The sequence below is a fragment of the Sceloporus undulatus genome, chromosome 2, assembly GCF_019175285.1.
Source record: "Sceloporus undulatus isolate JIND9_A2432 ecotype Alabama chromosome 2, SceUnd_v1.1, whole genome shotgun sequence".
Classification (NCBI taxonomy): Eukaryota; Metazoa; Chordata; class Lepidosauria; order Squamata; family Phrynosomatidae; genus Sceloporus; species Sceloporus undulatus.
In genome coordinates this window covers 30,050,964-30,072,902 of record NC_056523.1, presented here as the reverse complement: position 1 = coordinate 30,072,902, position 21,939 = coordinate 30,050,964, and the positions used below count along the sequence as shown (strand labels likewise).

Here is a 21,939-nt window from a genome sequence, read left to right as displayed (position 1 = left end):
GACTGGAGAAAGAGAATGTAGACAGCTAACTACAAATATAGTTGCAAACCCTAGGACATGTACATTTACTGTCCAGCCTTTTCTGGGTCAGGATATAGCTTCTAACCACCTGGTAATATGGATCTCAAACTGAATCGCAAAAGGAGTATCTTTGGAATTTAAAGTTGGTTTCCTGGACTGAATCTCCCAGCACCCATATGGCCAGAAAGAGGAGGGTCCTACCTGCATGAATACTTGTCCATACCATATGAACTGAGGACAACAACCACAACGTCATGATCAAATGCAGGGCTGTAACTAATTTCATCAGTTTTCCCTCCTCCTGTATTGTTTTTAACACCTTTACCTGATGAAGAAGCCAGTGGAGGTTTGAAATGTTGCAACATGTATAATGTGTATTTTGGCTGTCCCAATAAAGGTATCCCTGTCTTGTGGATTTGGGATGATACTGCACCTGGTAATACGGTATGAGATGATTTAGATAATTCTAATCCAGATTATGACCTGGTATCAGGACAGAGGCTGTCTGAAAACAGGCTGCATCTACATGAGCTTGCTCACAAATCTCTGAAAATTTGCTCCACTTTTCCTGGTCTTGTACTTACCATTAAACAGTCAAGCACACGAGAGACAGTCTTTTCTTGGTGGTGGGTTTACAGCTATGAAACTAATTAACTGATTGATAGCCCACTTCCAATACAGGTATTTAAGACAGATAAGAAGACTTCTTTCTTTATAGTTGCCTTTAACTAAGACATTGAGCGACTTAATGAAAACAAGGTTCTTTTTAGCAGGACACAACTTGCTGACGTGCTTCTAGTCAGTATTTATTTCTCTTAATGTACGTTACTCTGTGAAAGCATAGCTCTGAAGAGTGACTTGTAAGTATTTTGAAATAAATAACAAAGGAATGAATGAGTTCTGGTGAAAGTTTGTCTGCATTAGCTACTACATTTATTACTTTATAAGCCAACTCCCATTGCTGACAGTAATGCTGATTTTTTTTAAAGTATGCCTGTAGGAAAGAAAGAAGAAAACCAGGACTGGAAAGACCCTACACTTAAAAACATAATAATGACACCGAGTCCTGGCTATTACTAATAGTTTCACAATAACTATAATTATGTCAGGGGAAACTATGGCTAAATATTACACAATCTGCACGATTAATGTCTTGGTCCATATCATGAACATGGATCATCAGACAAATAAGGGTAAAGAGGTAATATTCCCTCTATCATTCTGTGTGTATTCTAACCAAAACAGAGTAAGTGAGAAATGCCTCAATGGTTTTTGTTTTTTAAAAACACCATACAAGAGACCTACACACAATGAGCATAAGCCTTACTCTCCTTCTGTACATCTGCTCTCTTCATATAACCATGTCCTGTTACAGTACATACAGCATGCATGGAGATTATCTTCAGCGTTATGTGACCAATATTCTACTCCTGTTCTCCTGTTTATTATACTACATCTGATACAGACATTACAGTTTAAATGATAATTGTAACAAACTGAAAACTAGACATAAACTTAAGTCCAATGGCTAACTGGGGAGACAATAATTATACTCAAAAGAGGGAATGAATTCTACATGAAAATGATACCCTGAACATTCAAACCACTACACCACACTGGCTCCCCCACAAGTACAGTGGTGCCTCGGGTTACGAATTTAATTCGTTCCGCGGCCGCTTTCGTAACCCGAAAAGCCTTCGTAAGCCGAAATGCCATAGGCGCTAATGGGGAAAAGCCGCGGTTCCGTTTAAAATAGCGCCGAAGTTTTTTCGTAACCCGAAAAAACATTCGTAACCCGGAACAATAATTCCCTATGGGATTTTTTCGTATCCCGAAAATTTCGTAACCTGGGTATTTCGTATCCCGAGGTACCACTGTATTACCAACATTAACAAATGCATCACATGATTTATTTGAATACTGCAGATTTTTTAAAAAAATCATAACAGAAGGAGTACAACATTCATTAACTGAATTAATTCACTGGGTATCTTTTATATATTTGTTTTTAGATCTAGAATTCATTTCTCCTCTTCTTCCAGATTTTATCAGACAACACAAACAGACACTCTGGTCTCCTTTAACATCTGCCAGCAGGCTGATACAGACTTGAAAAGAGCTCTACAGATAGTTATGCTGCTTAAATACATGCTCTATAAGCTAATCTTGGGAATGCAGTTACAAGACACTGTACAGGTATATCAGCTAAGATCAAGGAAAGGTTTACAACTGGATAATGAGACAGTGCAGCCATAAGGCCAAATCACTATTTGGATGTCCAAAAGTCTCAGGGATGCATACTGTAATTTCCTCACTTCCTGCTTGTTAGTAAACTGTTGTTTACTATGTATGCAAACCAGGACTGGTAACAGACAGGCAAGAATCACAATGGGAAAGAGTAGGCAAGTGACCATGAGGCTCTTTCACATACTTGGAAAACATGGTTTTGTATCCACCTCTAACCAAAATATATAAAGGGGGAAAAAACCAAACCATCAGCATAAACAAGACACTAGTTGCCTTAGATTTAGAGAATAATTTACAATCAGACAAGTTCTAGAAAATCATCTACTGCCTGCTTATTTTAGTTCATGGAAGATGTGATTTCTGCCACTTTCACTGACAACTAACCAAGCAGGCAAGGTTTTGTAATGAACACACCACTGAAACACTACAGCAGTTCCTATATTTTGAGATGAGAAGTGATTTCAGCTGAATGGCAACCTATATTGCTGTTAAAGTTAGGTGAGGGACACAGGGGCACAGTAGTTGTGTCCTGGGCATGTGCCTTTGTTCCATTTTTCTCATTTAGGAATTTTTCAGATTCCTAAATTTCTATTATTATAACCTCAGAGAAACAAAAAAACATTTTTCAAGAAATAAATATTTTGTTGTTGTTGTGATAATAGATTACTGAACACTATTATTAACCAAAGTGTAACTTTGGGCCCAATCTTGGGATGAACGTGAAATAGAAATAAATCTAATATACAAACACCATCATTTTCAAGCCAAATCTTTATAAATGTAATTAGCAGTCAGATGAGGCAGCAACTTTTGATTCAGGGCAAGAGATGTTTGGTTATCACAGGGAAGATTCTTTCAATGCAGTGGGGTTGTCAACATTTTCTAGACTCCTGTTGTAATGTTACTGTGTACGCAGCCTTGGAAGATTATCAGACGCTTTAGCATACAGTTAGGTTTTTGTTGCTGATATAATCATGCCATGACACAAAGTAAACAACAGGAGCAAGAGTTCCAATGTTTGCATAGGATTTATGTTTCAACATTTATTTTGTTTATATACAGAAGTAAAATCCAACAAGCTGTTATGGAGGGGAAAAACACTTCATCATGATAGAAGGTTGAATACAAAAAGTGAAAAATAAGTCAACATTTAGGGTCTTTGGCTGCAAGCCTGTACTCAACTTGGAGTTAGTTCGATTTACTTCGGTGAGGCTTACATTTGAATAAACGCGTATGGGAATGCACTGCCTTTGTCAGAAGCATATCTACAGACATCCTGATTAGGCCAGCTATTTATTTATACATTTTAGTGGTATGAGAATTACAATAGTAAATGATCACTGTCCTCTCCTGTTGCAAAGGAAAATGTTTTGTTTTTGTTTTTTAAAAAAACAGCTCTCTGGTATGTAAATTTATATTACTCAGCGGAGCTACAAAGGGGAATTAATTATGCTCTTCAAGTGGTTAGCTGCTAATTTAATATATGTGCTTATTAATACATTTTTTAAAATGAAGAAAAGCATTTTCTTCGAAATAATTACCTGAAAGAATTGCCAGACACTAGTCAGCTTCATTTGTTACATTTTGTTGCTTCCTTCATTTATGTGCACCTTCTTTAACACATGTGGATTTCAAATGTCTGCACAGAAGCAGTTTGAAAAGAGACAGCAGTGTTTGCTGAATTTATTTTGATCACAGAGGCATGTTAATGACAGTTATGATTAACAAAATAATGATTTAGAAGTCTGAAAAATGCAAAATGTTAACCATGGTATTCTAGATACCAGCTTTGTAAACAACTGCACATCTTTACAACCCAGTTTGAAAACGCTCTACTATGTTCCAAAATACTGTGCTAGCTCAATGCAAACCTCAGCATTTCGTCTGAGAATAGCAAACTAGACTCCCATCTGCTTTTGAACTTTGGCCAAATCACATTTCAGAATGGCTTATGTGGGCCGCTTGCAGCAGTTAATCCCTCATTTTGAGATTATCCACTTTGATCAACTAACTCTGCAAAGGCCATCTACCCGATTTCAACACTATGCAACTGCACCTCTGGCAGAACAAACAAACAAACTTAGAAAAATGTACAAAGTGTAAGTCTCTGAGCTTCATGTCATGTTAGTACAAAACTATACCAACCTTCTGCAAACTCCATTCAGATCTGGGCTCCCTGCCAACTCCTGCCTCTGAAAACTGCACCAGAAAAGTAACCCAGAGCTTTCAAGCTCTGTGCAAACAGGGGAAAAAGGAGGCTGTTCTAGAAAGCCTTTCCGTTTGACTCCCCCATTCACATAATTTGATTGTGCTTCACTGCACACTTGCTACCAAAGCTTTACATCATAATTTGAGTCTGCCCACAAACCCCAAACAGGCTCCATGTTTGGGTTTATGTAACATTTGCTGTTACAGTGAAGTGCACTTGAGTCACAAAGGTCCTTGCAGATAACTAACAAAAACAGGGAGGTGGAGTCTAATTTTATCTAACTGTGGTCACACCAGGAGTCCTTGCTGATGTAAATTAATCCCTCTGTTTTCAGACAACCTGCCAGAGTTTGAAGAGGGTGTGCTTAAACAATTTGCTGTGATAATGTGCTAATCACTTACTGCCCCAATTTGTTTCCTTTAAATAATACTACCAGCCCCCACACATTAACAATGCTTGCTACAGTGTGCACTATGAAAATTCACACAACACTGCAAGTTTCCAAGACTGTTTTATACAAGTTTTCTCATCTAGCATTCTTACATCAAAAAACTGTCATACAAAATTACTTCATATTCTTATGCTCAATCTCACCCAGATCACAACAATGTTGTTTACAAACACTATGCACGCCTGGCTTAAAATTTAACAAAACAAAACAAAACACACACTATTACATTTTGCGACTTATTGTTTTTCTCATTTTCCTCTAATGTCAGAAAAGCTCTAGAGAAAAAGGATCATGGCAACCTAGGCCCATTTACTGGGATATCATTTCTTGTTTCCTCATCCTTCAGGAGGATGAGTAAATTTTAATCATCCTTCAGAAGTAGAAGTACATTATGGACAAGCCCTTTAAAGCATAAACCCTTTGGAAACTGCTTTGCTGAAGGAGTTTTACATTTGCACGCACCTTAGTCAGAATCCAAATTACAGTACAGCTAGCTTCAAGGGCCCAGTAAGGTTTTGAACCTTTATTTCTCAATTCTCCAGCCGTGAGACATAACAGGTTCCTGAAATGCTGAAGCCATTGGAAGGGGGAGGCTATTTTCCCACTTCCAGTTCCCAGAAAAAAGAAGGAAATTGGGGGGGGGGGGACTAGAAAAACATGCTATACTTATTTTTCTATCAAGCAAAATCTTATTTCAAACCTCTACCAACCAAAAAAATGTCCAATTACTACTCTACTATGGACATTATACTATTTAGCTATTTGGAATGCTTACTGAAATTTGAACATATAAAAGGCTTCATTTCGTATGAGCAAAACTACGAATGTATCCTAAATTAAACAGAGAATTGCGATCTACTCTAATCTAGGTTACTTACATATATACATTTTCGTAAAAAAATAAAACAGAAACTACTAGTTTTGTAGTAATAATTTGTTTTATTTATATACCGCTATTTCAAAGATCATAGCGGTGAACAGCAAGTAAGCTAATTAGCCCCCCAACAGTCTGGGTACTCATTTTAGCGACCTCAGAAGGATGCAAGCCTGAGTCGAGCTTGGGCCCTTTTGCTGGTTTTGAACTCGCAACCTTGTGGTTTCAAGTGAATGGCTGCAGGACAGGCATTTAACCACTGCGCTACTAGTCAGTAGTAAGCAACCATAGTTACAAAAGAAAGTTACAGTCTTAAGGACCAGGCTAATAGCATATTTGGGTAACAGGTTTAGCTCAAAATTGAAAACGCAGTGGGCCTTTGATGTCAGCTTGGGTTTGGTTCCAGGACTCCCTTTGAATACCAAAATCCATGGATGCTCAAGTCCCATTAAATACAATGACATAGTAATGTGCTATCCCTTTTATAAAATGGCAAAATCAAGACTTTTGGACATTTAAAAAAATATTTTGAAGCCACGGATGGTTGAATCCATGGATAAAGAACCTGTGGATATGTAAGGCTGACTGCACTGAATTCTTTCAATGCTGTATTGCCACAAGCAATACGCTCCAACCCCCTCTTTCTGTGTATCCTTCTCATGGAGATGGACCATCCACTAGGATGCAGAAACATCTTGTATTTGAATGTTATATACATTTAAATTATGCACAGAAATTATTGCTCTGCAGTTTAGAACACTATTTCAGTTACAAATCTTCATAGCATATACTTCCGAGCAAACTAACAGAATACACTAATTACAAAAAAGAAAGTATTTTGTTGAATTTTTAAAAATATATTCCCCAAAGTTTCAATGTTTTCCCATATGTGAAACACTGGGATTGGAAAAAAAAATCCTTCCCCAAACTTTTCCAGTTTCCCCCCTATGTTTCTGCCCCACAGAAAAATTTGAAACTTAAAAAGCAATTTGGAATATGGCACTGGTGGATTGTATGCTACCTGAAGGGTACTAGTACCCGTACTAGCTTTCAGGCTTTGACTCTTCATTTGTTCCTCTGTTTAATGGTTGCTGCCTGTTCCATTTTTCTTTTACAAGTATAGCACCTGAACTCACAATTAAGAAAACTGCCACCACTGAGTCCACTACTGCCCCTGTTGACTGAACTTATTTCCTATCATTTTATACCTTTCAGCAATCATATTCCCAAGGTGGAACAGGAGAAAAGGACTTATATATACTGTACAGCAAATTTGTATGTTTAATGTTCACCTACTTAACAGAGTAAAGATGCTATTCTATAGAAGCTTACCAGGGGAATTAGACTCATCAAACTCAATGGGACTGACATTTGAGTACACATGTATAGAATTGCACTGTAAATTGAGTGTATTAACAGCTTCCTATGAACACTCCTCTACACAGAAACAATGCAGAGAGAATTTAGATCATTGAAACACATCTTTAAAACATTTTAAAATATAAAACATCTTATTAAAAATATTTTAAAACCCTGTAAAATAATTTATAGTTCAGAAAGCCACAAATTAATTTGACTATATAAGTTCTGAATCACATTAAGTCACTCCATAAATAACCTATCCAATATTTCAGTCCATGTACATTTGACTACTGGAAAAAACTGTTGAAATACTTAGATATCATATAAAATAATCTAAATAATATAAATCATATATATATTTGTATATTTGCTAAATGAGATCCCAGTAGATTTAGGGCTTTCAATTTTTCAACAAAATCCACATCACTAGTTTTAACTCAAGATATTAAATATTTCTGCATTGCCATGTAAGGCTACTTAGGTATTTCAGAAAAGTATTAGGGTGATTTTAAAAGACAAAGCTGAAGCAGTTAAGCCTTAAATTGCACTATTTGAGTTAAACATATAAAACCTGGTACACTTAAGACTTTGATCGAAATTAAACATTTTCTATGGGCATCAGGAAGCAATGCATCCTGCTGCTCTTAGGCTGGAGAATGTCAAATGTATTATTCTGTTTTCTAATCAATGAGGTAGGCTAAATATTATTACCAAATGGGATGAAGAATTCTAGATGTGATTCTTACGTTTACCCCCCAAAAGATGGAGAACAGGTGTAGACTATAGCTTTGTGGTTAATCACGGTTTTTTGTTCAATCATGTTGTATATAACCTTTACTTAATGCCATATTAAAAAGATTTGCTTTTAGTATGATAGCCTGTCCTTGGTTTGGATGAGGCCAAAGGAAACCAGGAACAGATTCCTCAGTTAGCTTCTGTGAAATATTTGCCAGGCACTTCAGGGAAAAAGTTGCTCATATTTACTCAGCACCTGTTGCCACACATATCACAGACTCTGGAGAAATGTCCAGTAGATAGTCTAGTCAGTTTTTGTGGGATCAGTTTCCAGGGCTATGGCCTGCTGATATAGACAAGCAGTCTGTACAAGCCATATGGAACCTCCACCATTGACGATTCTAAGTGAGAACTGCTACTAATATCCCCATATGGATAAGGGGATGCGGCCATGTGCATGTGCCACCATTGAGGACAATGGGGGTTTCCCTTCCATAGATGCTTAAATCCGTGGATGGCAAGTGGAATATACAGTGTGACCCTGTCCAGGACTGGATGGCAAATCTCCATCCCTAGACTAGCTATTTGCACATACAGCAACCACTGTGAAACACCACTTATTACATCTAGCAAAATGCTTCACTGAGATGCAACACAAGACCCATGCAAATTACTCAATGTAAATACATATGGAAGTAGAGGTATTCACCCATCAATAAACTTTGTGATACCTCAAATCATAAATACAAATCTAAATTAGATCATCCCCTATGAGTGTCGTACCATTGCACTTGACCCAGATCATCATTTGAGCAAAGAATAGGGTAAAATAGAAAAGTGGCCACTTAATGGTTGTAATATGACCTTTTTCTTTGCCAGGAAATGGAAAGAGTATGATATGTGCACAAGGAACATATTTCCAACAGTCGCAGATGCATCTGTGACACTGGCAAAAGCCCCACGACACATCCCTGACAATACTATGGCACTAACTGAAAGGCCTATAATATTTGTGTATAACAGAATTAACTGACTGGTTATCTAGGTGAGGGGTTACACAAGGAGGGCCACCTACGCTTCTCTATTAAGGAGGACACGAGTACGACTTTACAGGAACTAAGCAGAGCAGTGGAGGACAGGGAATCTTGGAGACGTCTCATCCACAGGATCGCCATGGGTCGAAATTGACTCGAGGACAAGTAACAACAACAACAAAAACTTAAGTCAGTAAAAGCAGCACCTGTTTGCTAGAAGATCATAATCCCTGTGGAATACTTCATCAATAAAGGTGACTTTCATATGATGTACTCAATCTGCCAGTAAGGAAATGTAAAGAGAAAGTTATAACCAAATCCTGTAGAATGAAGTTGGGTGAGGAAAGGTGGATATAACGGGCAAGCACAATAAAAACAACTGGCCAAGTTCAAGAAATGTTATAGAATCTAAATTATGTCTTGGAACTAGAATTTTCTTTCTGCAAATGGAAGGGTTCCTTCTATTAACTGAAAGCTTCTGATTCTTCCAAGTATGTTGCTGATGGCATGAGATGGAATGCAATTTTAACACTTTCCTCCTTCTACTGCAGTTTCTTAGACCTACTGAAAATCTGATCTGAAAGTTTGGGTAAACACTCCAGAACAATGCAGGAGGTGGTGCTGGGGACTGCAGAATAAGCCAAAATACAAAGCTCTCACCTGGTCTGAATAAACTTTGGAATTAACCCTGTAGGGGTATGAAGGTATGCAGAGGTTTATGCATATATTAAAAGTATTGCTTTTAATTATACTGTTTGAAGATAATTGTGTCCAGGAATAATATTTGAATATCTGCAGCAATATTATCAGAACAACGTAACAAGTATTTTCCATACAAGTATACCTCTGTTAACAAAGTAGGTGTGTGCTTGGATACTATCGCTTTAACAGAAAATTTGGTGTCAAATGCAGAAATAACATGGAGTATATAGAGTTAGATTCCTGCACAACAAAGAAGAAAAGCAGCTTAACATGTTTCAGCAAACCTTTTATTCAGAACAAACAACTGCACATACGAAAGGAAACAACTAGGTCAGGTAAGCCTTGCATAAGTAAAGAAAATATTTTGAACTTTCCAGAGACCACCTGAATGCTTCTGCCATTTTGGTGGACAAAAGTTTTGATCTATGCTTTTTCAACATGTTGCTGGTTAGGCTTATCTACTCTTTGCTTTTCTCCTTGTTTTGTTGCTGATGCATAATCAGTAAGGAATTCTGGAGGCAACTGCTCTTTACCTTGTCTGTTATTGGGTGACACACATAACAAAATTCATTTATTACGGCACACAGCCAGCACAAACACACATAACTACAGCAGGATTGGCTTGTATAGAATCCAATTTTTCCCCCAGCTCAAGCTTTATTACATTGTTTACTGTATATGCACTGCTGTAAATTGACATCAAATGCCTTGCTTCTCCAGTCCTCCTTCACCATCTTCCCAACTGTAGTGTTGTTAAGAAACTTTCAGCTAGATCAGTGGTTCTCAACCTTCCTAATGACGCAACCCTTTAATACAGTTCCTAAAAATATATTTTTTATTTTTTTTAAAAAAAATCCATGTTGCAGGAAGGCAACGTTAAAACAGAAGAGGCGTTTTGAAGGAACAACAACAAAAAGTGACCAGGCAGGCAATCGTGACAGCCTTTATGCCATTTTCTGTAATTCTACAATCTGTTCTGCAGAATAACATTTCAAATAAATTAATCAATGCTAATAGAGTGAATTAAATGATTTCAATCATCAATGCTAGTGTTAATGAACTAATCTTCCCAGTTTCTAAAGGTTAACACTAATCAATTTTAAAGCCCAACATTCCAAGAGTTGATGTTTAGCCATAAAACAAGTACATAATCATAACTACCATGTCCATACGCTATGAATTTGCATGCATAAGGTTGCAAATTTTTTTTTTGGATTATTAATGCTTCATGTTAATATTAGGTCAGTGATGGCGATTAAATGATTTTTCAGATATAATTGTCCTACACTGTTTAACAGAATTTTCCAGTGAATAACTTGCATGTATACAGTATTTATTACAACTGATAAGATTTCACATTACATGTGAACAAAAGTCACATCCGCTATTTTATGTTTCTTGATCACATAAATGCTATTTAAATTTATCATCTGATTCTCCTGGAACCATACAATTTCTGCTGGTAAACAATTTAAGCAAACGTCTTAGAAAAGATGTGAACTCTTGAATCCAACACTATCACTTTTTTGTTCCTATATGATTTTCTGCATCTTTGCCTGATAAAGAAGTCAGCTTCAAAAATGAGCATAATGTATTTTGAACCTTTTGGTTGGCATAACAATGATAGCACTATGATCTGTATTTGAGATTTTATTGTATTTTGTTGCATGGCCAAAATGCCTACCCCTGATTATATTCTATGTAGAAAATATTAATTTAAAAGTGCAAAAATTAAAAACAGAAGGAACCAATCATAAGATCTTTGTTGAAAAAGCTGTCCATGAATCCCATTCTATCGGACAATTACCAGCCTGTTGCCAATATTCCATTTCTTGACAAGGTACTGAATTGTGTGGTGGCTTCCCCGTTTCAGGGACTCCTATATGAGATGGGATTATCTAAATCCATTTCTATCTGGCTCCAGGTATGGTTATGGAATGGAAACAGCTTTTGTCACTTTGATAGATGACCTATGGAGGGAATTGTATAGGGGGAGTATGTCCCTGTAAATGTTGCTGGAGCTCTCAGTGGTTTCTTATACAGTGGTACCCCGGGATACGAATGCGCCGGGTTACGAATTTTTCGGGATACGAAAAAATCCCATAGGGATTTATTGCTTCGGCTTACGAAGGTTTCTTCGGGTTACGAAAAAACCGCGGCGCTATTTTCCGCCACCGGAGGGCAGCAGAGAGCTATTTTTCCATTAGCGCCTATGGGAATTCGGCTTACGAAGGTATTTCGGGTTACGAAATTAACCGCGGAACGAATTAATTTCGTAACCCGGGGTACCACTGTACCATCAACCATGGTAGTGTTCTGGGCCACCTTGCTGGGATAGGACTTGGGGTACCGTTTTACATTGACTCCATTCCTAGCTGTAGGGGCAAACCCAGAAGGTAGTGCTGGGTGACTCCTACTCAAACTCTTTGGTGATTGGCCTATGGGCTCCATAGGTTCCAATTTGTTCCTCATGCTATTTGGAGAGGTTGTCCAAAGTTCTGAGATTTGGTGTCATCAGTATGCTGATGACACCCAGCTGTATCTCTCCTTTCTACCTCAATCAAAGGATGCTGCTTCAGTTCTAAATCAGTGTCATTCGTCGGTAATGGACTGGATGGCAGCAAACAAAATGAAGCTTAATCCAGAAAAGAAAGAGGTGTTCCTCATCTCTTGCAAGTCAGATTATTAATAGAGACTGAACCTCTGCTGAATGGAATTACACTTATTCTAAAAAAGGAGGTTCACAGTTTGGAAGTACTCCTGGATGCAGCCTTGAACCTGGATCCTGATATTACAGTAGCGGCATTAGTAGAATTAAAACTGGTGAATCAATTGTTCTGACGACATCTGACCTATCCATGATGGTGTATGGCTTAGTTACATCTCATTTGGATTACTCTAACATGCTATATATTAATCTACCTTTGAAGAATGTTCAGAAAGCTCAGCTGGTCCAAAAAGCTGCAGGCAGGCTGCTAACTGGGGTTGGGTACGAGGTGCATACAGTTCCTTTGTTACAACAGCTCCACTGGCTGCCAGTCCATTTCTAGACACAATGCAATGTGCTGGCTATGACCTATTAAGCCCAATAGGCTTTAGTCCAGGCTTTCCAAAAACTGTACGTATTCCCATCTGCTTCAACTGTAATATCTTTGGGGGAGTACTTCTGTACTTCTCTCTATCCCACCATCTCCGAAGGCACATTCGATGAGAAAGTGGGAGAGGGTTTCTTCATGTATGTTTCTAGACTCTGGAACTCCCTTCCTGGGAAGGCTACACTGGCTTTCTTTTTGCTGTCATTTTGTCATTAAGTAATGACCTTTCTATTCTAGCAGACACTTGGGAACTGACTGCTTTATATGTAGGGAGATCTTGTAGCACCTTAGAGACTAAATGAAAGAAAGAAGTTGGCAGCATGAGCTTTCGTCAAATAAAGTCTATTTCCTCAGATGCAGATGACTGCTTTATATAATCAGTTTTCTGTTAGTGCTCTACTGCTTTTAATCTGTGCTTTTAAATCAATGTTTTATATGGTTTTAATTGTACAGACAGTTTAATATTATTTTAATCTTAACCTTTTGGTTGTTTTTAGTTATTTGTGACTTTAGTTTTATTTCTTTTTATTCTGTAAAACAACATGCTAGGTGTCTAAATCCCACTCTTGGGAAAAAGATGGGATATAAATAATGTATAGTGATGGATTGACTGATTGACTGAAGATTGCTCCATGGAGCAGGAAAGAATTTCCGGGCACTGCAAAACAAGTGGAGTGAGCTGGATACTATGTTAATGCGGTACTACATGTACTCAAAGTAAGGACAAATAAGGATAAGTAAAAACATTGGTTGTCTTTTCTAGGCACTGAACAAGGAAGGTAAGTTACTTATGCTTTTCGGGTTTTCAAAATTCAGTACATTACTAAACATTTTGTTGCCTAAATGGCAGCATAATACATAAATGTGACATCATTTCTATTCAGAACTAGCAAAACTCCAGGAACAACCAATTTACAGATCACACCATAAGGCTTTAGCCTAAAGCCAGGTGGAAAAAAAGCTTTAGTACTGGATATACATTCAACACAACAAGAAACAAATAAAGATAGCAAAGAATCAAGCTATGTTACCCATTACACAGTTGCTATTAATAAATATATGTAAAATGCCTTTATAATCATGTTCCACTTGACTCACTTCAAGCAAGAGGCATATCTTTATCCATTTCTACCTCCACTTGAACTAGCACCTGCTGGCATACGCAACTGAAAAATCATCAGAAAACTCAAAGGAAAGAAAACAATGGTCTTGGTTTGCTCTTTCTGTAACCTAGCATGTTATGAACACCCCCAGAAGCCTTCCCATCACACACACACACACACCCAGACACACATAAGAGAGACAGAGAAAATGCAATAGAGCAAGAAGCCTCAGGAAAGCCGCCTGAGCATTTCAGATTTAGTATCTTTGCAATGCCACTAACCAAAACACAAAATATTTCCACAACCTTATACAAATTAGAAAGGGCTCCAACTCTGAGAAGCGCAAGCTGAATCTACAGGTTGCCAAGCAACTGAGCAGTCTCAACTTCCCTGTAACTGTCTCACATCAGCTGGAGGCTAAAATCAGTTCTGCAGAAGTTAATCACTTGTCCAGGAACACTGACATTAAAAAAAAAAAGGGGGGGGAGTTCAAGAAGAATACTGTAACTATTTAATGTCTTGGAATGGAAGCACATTTTATCTTCAGACTAAATGTGAGAGTCAAGAGCAAAATATGTCAGGCATGAAGGAAGCAGCATCTAAGGCAAGTTAAAATGTGGAAAAACGTAAGAGTAGTGCTGGACCAGCCAAAAGCCCATGGCCTCCACTTTTCTGTACCCACACTTGCTAACCATATGCCGATGGCAAGTTTGCAAGCAGGACATGAATGTAACAGCACCTTCCTTTCTGCATCTAGAATTCAGAGGCATACTGTTTCTGACAATGGAAGCACTTTCTTGCCATCACAGCTTGCAAATACTTAGAGCATCCATGAAAATTGGGTGAACAGGGGAGACAACAAAAGGGATGCAGAAAGAGGTGTAAGACTTATAAGTCAGATACAGAACTGAACAGAGTATATGACCAAGGAAAGGACAGAGAAAGAAATTAAAAGAGCCCAGAATGGATTCTTCCTAATTTTTCTCTCTCTTCTTTCCTTGGTCAGACTCTGTTCAGTTCTGGATCTGACTTACACGTTTTCTACCTCTTTCTACACCCCCTTTGTAGCCTCCCCCACTCACCCCACTTTCATGGATCTTTTAGTATTTGCGAGCTGTGATGGCAATGAAGTGCTTCCAGTATGCCTCTGAATTCTAGACACAGAAAGGAAGGTGCTGTTATATTCACATCCTGCTTGTGAGCTTTCCATCAGCATATGGTTGGCAAGTATAGGTACAGAAAATTTGAACCTAAATGGTCTCAGAGGACTCTAATACCTTTCACCAGATTCAGCTTGCTTTGCTGCCAGCTATGGCCTTCATCAGCTGGTTATTATCTCTGAAGTCCTAATTTTCTTGAGTTTCAAAACTTCCTCTGAACAATTCTTGCCAAGAAAACCCCATGATAGGTTTTCCTTAGGGCCATTGTAAATCGAAAAAGACTTGAAGGCAGAAAACACATACACACCAAGTATATGATCCTCCTGTATCATCCTACCTCTGCCCCAAGAACTTCAGAGGAAGCCCTTTCCTATATAATATCACTGAGGAAGGTGCATTATGCACCTACAACAGAGTGAGCCTTCTCTATGGTAGTATAATGGGCCCTTGATATCCACTGGGGTTTGGTTCCAGGATCCCCCATAGATACCAAATCTGTGGATGCTCAAGTTCCATTATATACAATGGCGTAGTAAAATGATGTCTCTTAGATAAAATGTTTATTGGAAGTTATATTTTTAAAAATATTTTCAAACCATGGATGGTTGAATCCATGGATAAAGAATCCGTGGCTATGGAGAGCTGACTGTACCTCAACTTGCCCTCCTGAGGCAAAACGGATTGGCATCTGCATTCCTTTTAGAAACCAATTTAAAACATTCCTGTTTGATCAAACGTTTGGAGAATTTTGAAATGTTACAAGTGGATTGAATTCAGCATTAATGATTTTAGAATGCATTTTATTTGCTGGCTTTATGGTTTTTATCCCTTGATATTTTTTTTTAATGTTATGTGCATTGCCTCTGCATCACTTTTGGCAATGGAGCAGTACAGTAAGATTTAAAATAAAGCTCTGACTAATGGAATCAGGAACAAAAATTGGAGAGGGTGAGATGACTTTTTATTATAATATTGCAACCATTTATTTCTATAGAGCCATCAGTGTACATGGTGCTTTACAAAGCAAAACAATTAAAAACAGGCAGCCTTGTCAATCTACAATATATACACACTCTGTATAGTGTGTATAAGGAAAAGATGGAGTAATATCAATATAGGACTGGAGGACTCTTGATAAAAGCAGATAAACTTCCTATAATGAAGGGCAGATCATAATTTTTTTATGATTATGAATTATGCTATCAACAAAAATCTTGCATTTCCATCTTCCAGGATGTACAAGTCCTGAGAATCACTTAGATCAATTTACTAAGAAACGCTATGTTTTATCATAGAATCATAGAGTTGGAAGAGACCACAAGGCCACCAGTCCAACCCCCTGCCATGCAAGAAATCCAAATCAAAGCATCCCCCAAAGATGGCCATCCAGCTCTGCTTAAAGACCTCCAAGGAAGGAGACTCCACTACCTCCGAGGAAGTGCATTCCACTGTCGAACAGCCTTACTGTCAGGAAGTTTTATTCCTAATGTTGAGGTGGAATCTCTTTTCCTGGAGCTTGCATCCATTGTTCTGGGACCTGTTCTCTGGAGCAGTAGAAAACAAGCTTGCTCCCTCCTCAATATGACATCCCTTCAAATATTTAAACAGGGCTATCATATCACCTCTTAACCTTCTCTTCTCCAGGCTAAACATCCCCAGCTCCCTGAGTTGTTTCTCATAGGGCAAGGTTTCCAGACCTTTCACCATTTTAGTTGCCCTCCTCTGGACACGCTTCAGTTTCTCAAAGTCCTTTTTGAATTGCGGTGCCCAGAACTGAACACAATATTCCAGGTGGGGCCTGACCAGAGCAGAATACAGTGGCACTATTACTTCTCTTGATCTAGACACTATACTTTTATTGATGCAGCCTAAAATTGCATTGGCCTTTTTATGAACAAACCAATCAATGTGAAGTGTGCAGATTCATTTTTCCCTCTTCCCATTAGTGCCTTAAGCTATTTTACTCTGAGAATGACAAAAACTTAAGGATCACACTATTAATTAGTATTACATTGAAATAAAAATGTCAAGGAACAGAACTTTCGGGGCTGGGTAGATTAAAAGTAGGCCTCGGAGATTAGGCTAGCTTCATGTGCATGATTTATCTGCATTTTATCTCTTGCTCTGTTTTTCTGCTAAGTTCTGGTGAGTAGTACATTGACATGACCAGAATTCTCTTCATATGTCAATCTTCTGATAAAAACTAAGATGACACAAAGGGCAGGCAGAGGTAGAAAAAAATAAAGTGCATCATTTGTTTCCCTTGACATGAGGGAACCTGCATGAGTAATGTTAAAAACAACATAGTTTTAAGATGTCATGTTGGGAAAAGGAATGTCTGAAGCAGAAACACTGCCATCTTTCCAAATTTATTTCTTGATGTTATGTGTCTTCAAGTTGTTTCCAACTTATGATGACCCTAAGATGACCCTATCATGGTGTCTTCTTGGCAAGATTGGTTCAGAGATTTGCCATTGCCTTCCCCTGAGGCTGAGAGGATGTGACTTGCCCAAGGTCACCCCGTGGGTTTCATGACCAAACTGGAAATCAAATCTTGGTCTCCAGAGTTGTAGTCCAATACTCAAACCACTACATCATTTCCCACATTATTCTTCACATTATATCACGCGCATAAACTCCTAATGTTTTGGGAAACAAATTATCACAACATTAACAATGAACTGTTGACACTGCCCCAAAGTGTAGAATTTTAGAGTAAGTCCTGCAAACTAATTCAAGTGGATGGCAATCACTTGTATTACCCAATACATAACTTGGTGCCATTGGCATATTTCATAGATGTTACAGAGCAACTACTTCTGGTAAATGCAAAGATATTTCAAACTTGTATTGATTTCTTTCACATTTCCCCATATATCTGGATTCATGGGGAAAAGCAGATAAGAAACCATCACCGTATATTTAAATTAACAGCATGCCACATATGTAAACGTTTCCGACAACCTTGCAGAATTAAAAATCCTTAACTCTAGATTATGAATCTGTAGTTGCAATGTGAGATGCCAGCCATTTGGCTTAATTATAAAGAACAGAATTGCTACTCACATGTACCAAGGTTCTACTGAAAAATCATCTGTATGAGCAAGGACACAATGCCAGGTTGATTGCCAGACACCAAACCAAGTAGGTGATATCTTTTTTTAAAAAATATTTTTGTTGGTTAAAATCGTCATTCATTACATCTAAATTTATAATGCGAATACCTCCATATTTCTATTTACATCTTATTCTATGATGTTCATCACAAGCCTGAGGGCAGGGAACCGTCTAACTAAAAGATTGCATGTACAGCGCTGTGTAAATTTACAGCGCTTCATAAATAAAGGTTAATAATAATAATATTGCATATCCAAACTCCCTTGCCTATTTTTTGTCCTAATTATCATAGTTTACATTAAGTAGGTGATTTCTATAGGCTTCTCTCTCCAGAATAACCACTGCTAAAATTAGACTTTAAACCAAACATGGAAATAAGCTTAATTTCAATTTTTATGTCCATCTTCAAAGTTAGATGGTGCTGAGTAGTCATCCTGAACCAGCAGTTGCCAGTAACCAGGGAAAAAAGAATAAAGCAGTACACAGCCTAAGGGAGAAGGATGAACTAGGAGGGCAAAAATCATACAAGTCCATGGAGTGCTCTAAACACACCTCTTAGACAGGGATATTGGAGACTGGCCTACAATTATCAGGCAGAATTTTTCAGTAATCACTTCACTATAGACTCCCCTCCTTTTTAGGAAAAACATAACCCTGCTCTGCCACAGAGCCTTTCACCACAATAGTCACCCACCACAGCTGCCCACTCAAAGTCCCCCTCCCCCCCGGCAACTTTTACGAGCCAGAAAAGACAGGTCAACACACATGTAATAGCTCTCACCTCTCCAAGGATTCTGTCCAAATCCTCAAGCTGCAGTAAATGAAATATATCCAATAACACAGAACAAGCAGGAGGCCATGTCACATCCACTGGACCTGTTTCAACTACAGCAACTGAATCAGAGTGGATGGGAGCTCTTATATCTGCAAAGTGTAGTGTGACTTCTTCACAGCATGATGAATGACCCAGGAGTTCACAAGGTATCACTTTCCACCAAGCCTGAAGAACAATTCAGCAGCTAGCCTTAGGAAACCAAATGCCTTACGATTTCTGATGCAGTAAGGACTATCTACAATTCAGCCCAGAGGCACTCTTGCATAGTGTGCCAATCAGGAGAAACATAATAGAACTGGGGGCCATTGAAAACATAAATTATCTTCCTCAGAAAGATGACGTTTTGTGGAAACACACATACTATATAAGAATAAAAGTCAATTTCCACAAGACTTTCCTTTTTACTAGGTGGATCTCTCATTGCATGTTTTCCTGGGACTGCTCTATACGATAGTCCTCCCCACCCCTTGACTCTCTTTGCAGCAGCTGGTTTCACTATATCAGAAATACAGAATAGGAAAATGTACCTTGAATGTCCAGAATTTAATGAAGCTTTCCATTTTTACAGACATTTTGAAACTTCTTTACCCACACTATTACGTACTTGAATAAATCCTCAGTCCCCAGATGCAGAATATGCTGCTTATTAAAACGAAGTGTACCCACTCATCAATCCTGTCTGAGAGCCAGCAATATGCCCATGCCTACTGCAACGATATATATACAATAAAGAGAGGAGACATTTGACAAGAACACCGACACCTAAAATCCAAAAGTTTCAGACTGCAATCCTACACCCACTTTCCTGGGACTAATCTCACTGTGCTTTGTTTTGTTTTGTAGGCATGCATAACTGGCAAATAAATTGACAGCTGCACTGTGAAATAAATTATCTTGATCAGCTGCATCTTTCAGTAAAGCGATAAACGGCTACAGGAAAGACTGAAGGACCTAACACAGATAACAGTGGAAGACCTGGATCAAAGCAAAGGTAACGCTTGAAAGAAAGTACAGTCGGCCTTTCTTATACACGGATTTTTAGTACATGGATTCAAGCATCCATGGTTTGAAAATGTTCCAAAAAAGTATAAATTTCAAATATCAAACCTTGATTTTCTGTTTGTTTTTTTTTTTTATAAAGGACACCATTTTGCTATGTCATTATATTTAATGGGACTTGAGCATCCACGGATTTTGTTATACACGAGGGATCTTGGAACCAAACCCCAGTGTATAACAAGGGTCCACTGTAATAGAAAATGTTCACTATTCCATTATATATCAACCAAATAGTATCAAACTGTTACCACAATGGACATGCATCATTGTGGTCCACAAATACTGCTAATTCTAAGGCACCCCCCCCCAATGAATTAAACTTGAAAAATCCAGTTATTTTAGAAGCTTTTAAGACATCACTGTAACTTCTGTGGACCACAAGAAAATGGGAACAAAGTACTATCTTCATGTTTCCACACCCATACTCTGCCTCTCCTTCTCTGGCTTCACTATAAGGAAGAGACCAAAAATGTCTGCTTTTTAGATTGAACAAATACAGTATAGCATGTCATTCAAACCTAATTAGCCTTAACCAGAGACTGGAACATCAGGTTTGAAAATTTATTTGATATGGCTAAATGTTAGAAATTGGAAAATTAATTCACTAGCAACACACTAATAACCAAAATTGTTTAATTAGTTACTTTTCATCAATTTACTAACTGATGCCAAATAATGGGATTTACAGAGAGTGACATGCAGGTTGTCACTCTGGCATATACAGTTCAGTAATCAAGTATCTTACAAGCCCACTCCTCATCTGATCTTAACTGTATAATTAAGGAAGTCTATAAGGATGAAGAAGACGTCATCACTTCTTTAACTAGTTTCAAAATGGAGTTGAAGACTATATTATTCAGGGAAGCATTCCTAGGCATTGTGTGATTGTTATCTGACTGTTATTTGATATTTGTTTTGATATGTGATATTCAATGTTTTTAATTTGTTGTTTGCTTGTTTTATCTAATGCTATCTTGTATAATTATCTATTGTTTTATAAGTACACTGGTACCCCGGGATACGAATGCGCCGCCTTACGAAATTTCCGGGTTACGAAAAAAATCCATTCAAAAAAACTGTTCCGGGTTACGAAGGTTATTTCGGGTTACGAAAATTTTTTTGGTGCTTTTCGGCGCTATTTCACACGAAATCGCGGCTTTTCCCCATTAGCGCCTATGGCTTTTTCGCCTTACGAAGTATTCCGGGTTACGAAAGCGGCGGCGGAACGAATTAATTTCGTAACCCGGGGTACCCCTGTATTTTGTTATTATCCTGTAGAATGTACACCATTGCCAGGTTTCATTTTTATTGATTTTTTAATTGTTTGTACAGCACTGTGTAAATCTACAGTGATATCTAAATAAATTTTAATAATAATAATAATAATAATAATAAATGAAGAAGAGAGGGGCAGGTGAAAAGGAGAATGCAAAGGGTGAAAAGAGAGAGGGAGAAATCAAGAAATAAATAAATCAGGGATAGGCTTGAAGAAAAGTTTATACTTTACTATCCAATAGCATAGCTCTGTGCAAATAACACACTTAAAAAATGGCAAAAGTGTTCATTGCAACTCACTCCAGATAATATTATAATGAGGAATAACATACAATAGAAACCAGGCTGGAATTTAATGATTGCATAGGGAGACGGTACTGTACTGTATCCCCACCACTCAGAAATATTCTAAACTTTTTGTTTTCTTTAAGGTCCTTTTCCTTTAGGGGAGGGAAAACACTTGCATTTCAGCCTAAAAGGCCTTTCCTAATGGGTCCAAATAAAACAGGTATACCAATAGATAGGTTCAAGGGCATTACTCCTTTAAAAAAATGTGGTGCCAGAGGCAGAAATCACATCGAAAGAATAGGGATAGGTTTCAACACCACCAAAATTAAAATTAAAATACAGCTTCAGCAAACTTTTTATTCAAAACTAACA

General features: G+C 37.9%; 1 protein-coding gene across 7 annotated transcripts in view; it reads right to left on the bottom strand.

Annotated features, from left to right (window-relative positions):
• Window positions 1-21,939, bottom strand: part of ATXN7 (ataxin 7) — a 146,886-nt gene that overhangs the window by 29,371 nt on the left and 95,576 nt on the right. Inside the window, exon 1 of one of the 7 annotated variants that reach the window (XM_042455868.1) lies at window positions 4,414-4,654. The exons of the other annotated variants lie outside the window; for them this stretch is intronic. Coding sequence (XP_042311802.1) covers window positions 4,414-4,429 — 16 coding nt within the window. The 5' untranslated portion in view covers window positions 4,430-4,654. Of the gene's footprint in view, window positions 1-4,413; window positions 4,655-21,939 lie in introns of those variants that run through there. 7 annotated transcript variants of the gene reach the window in all.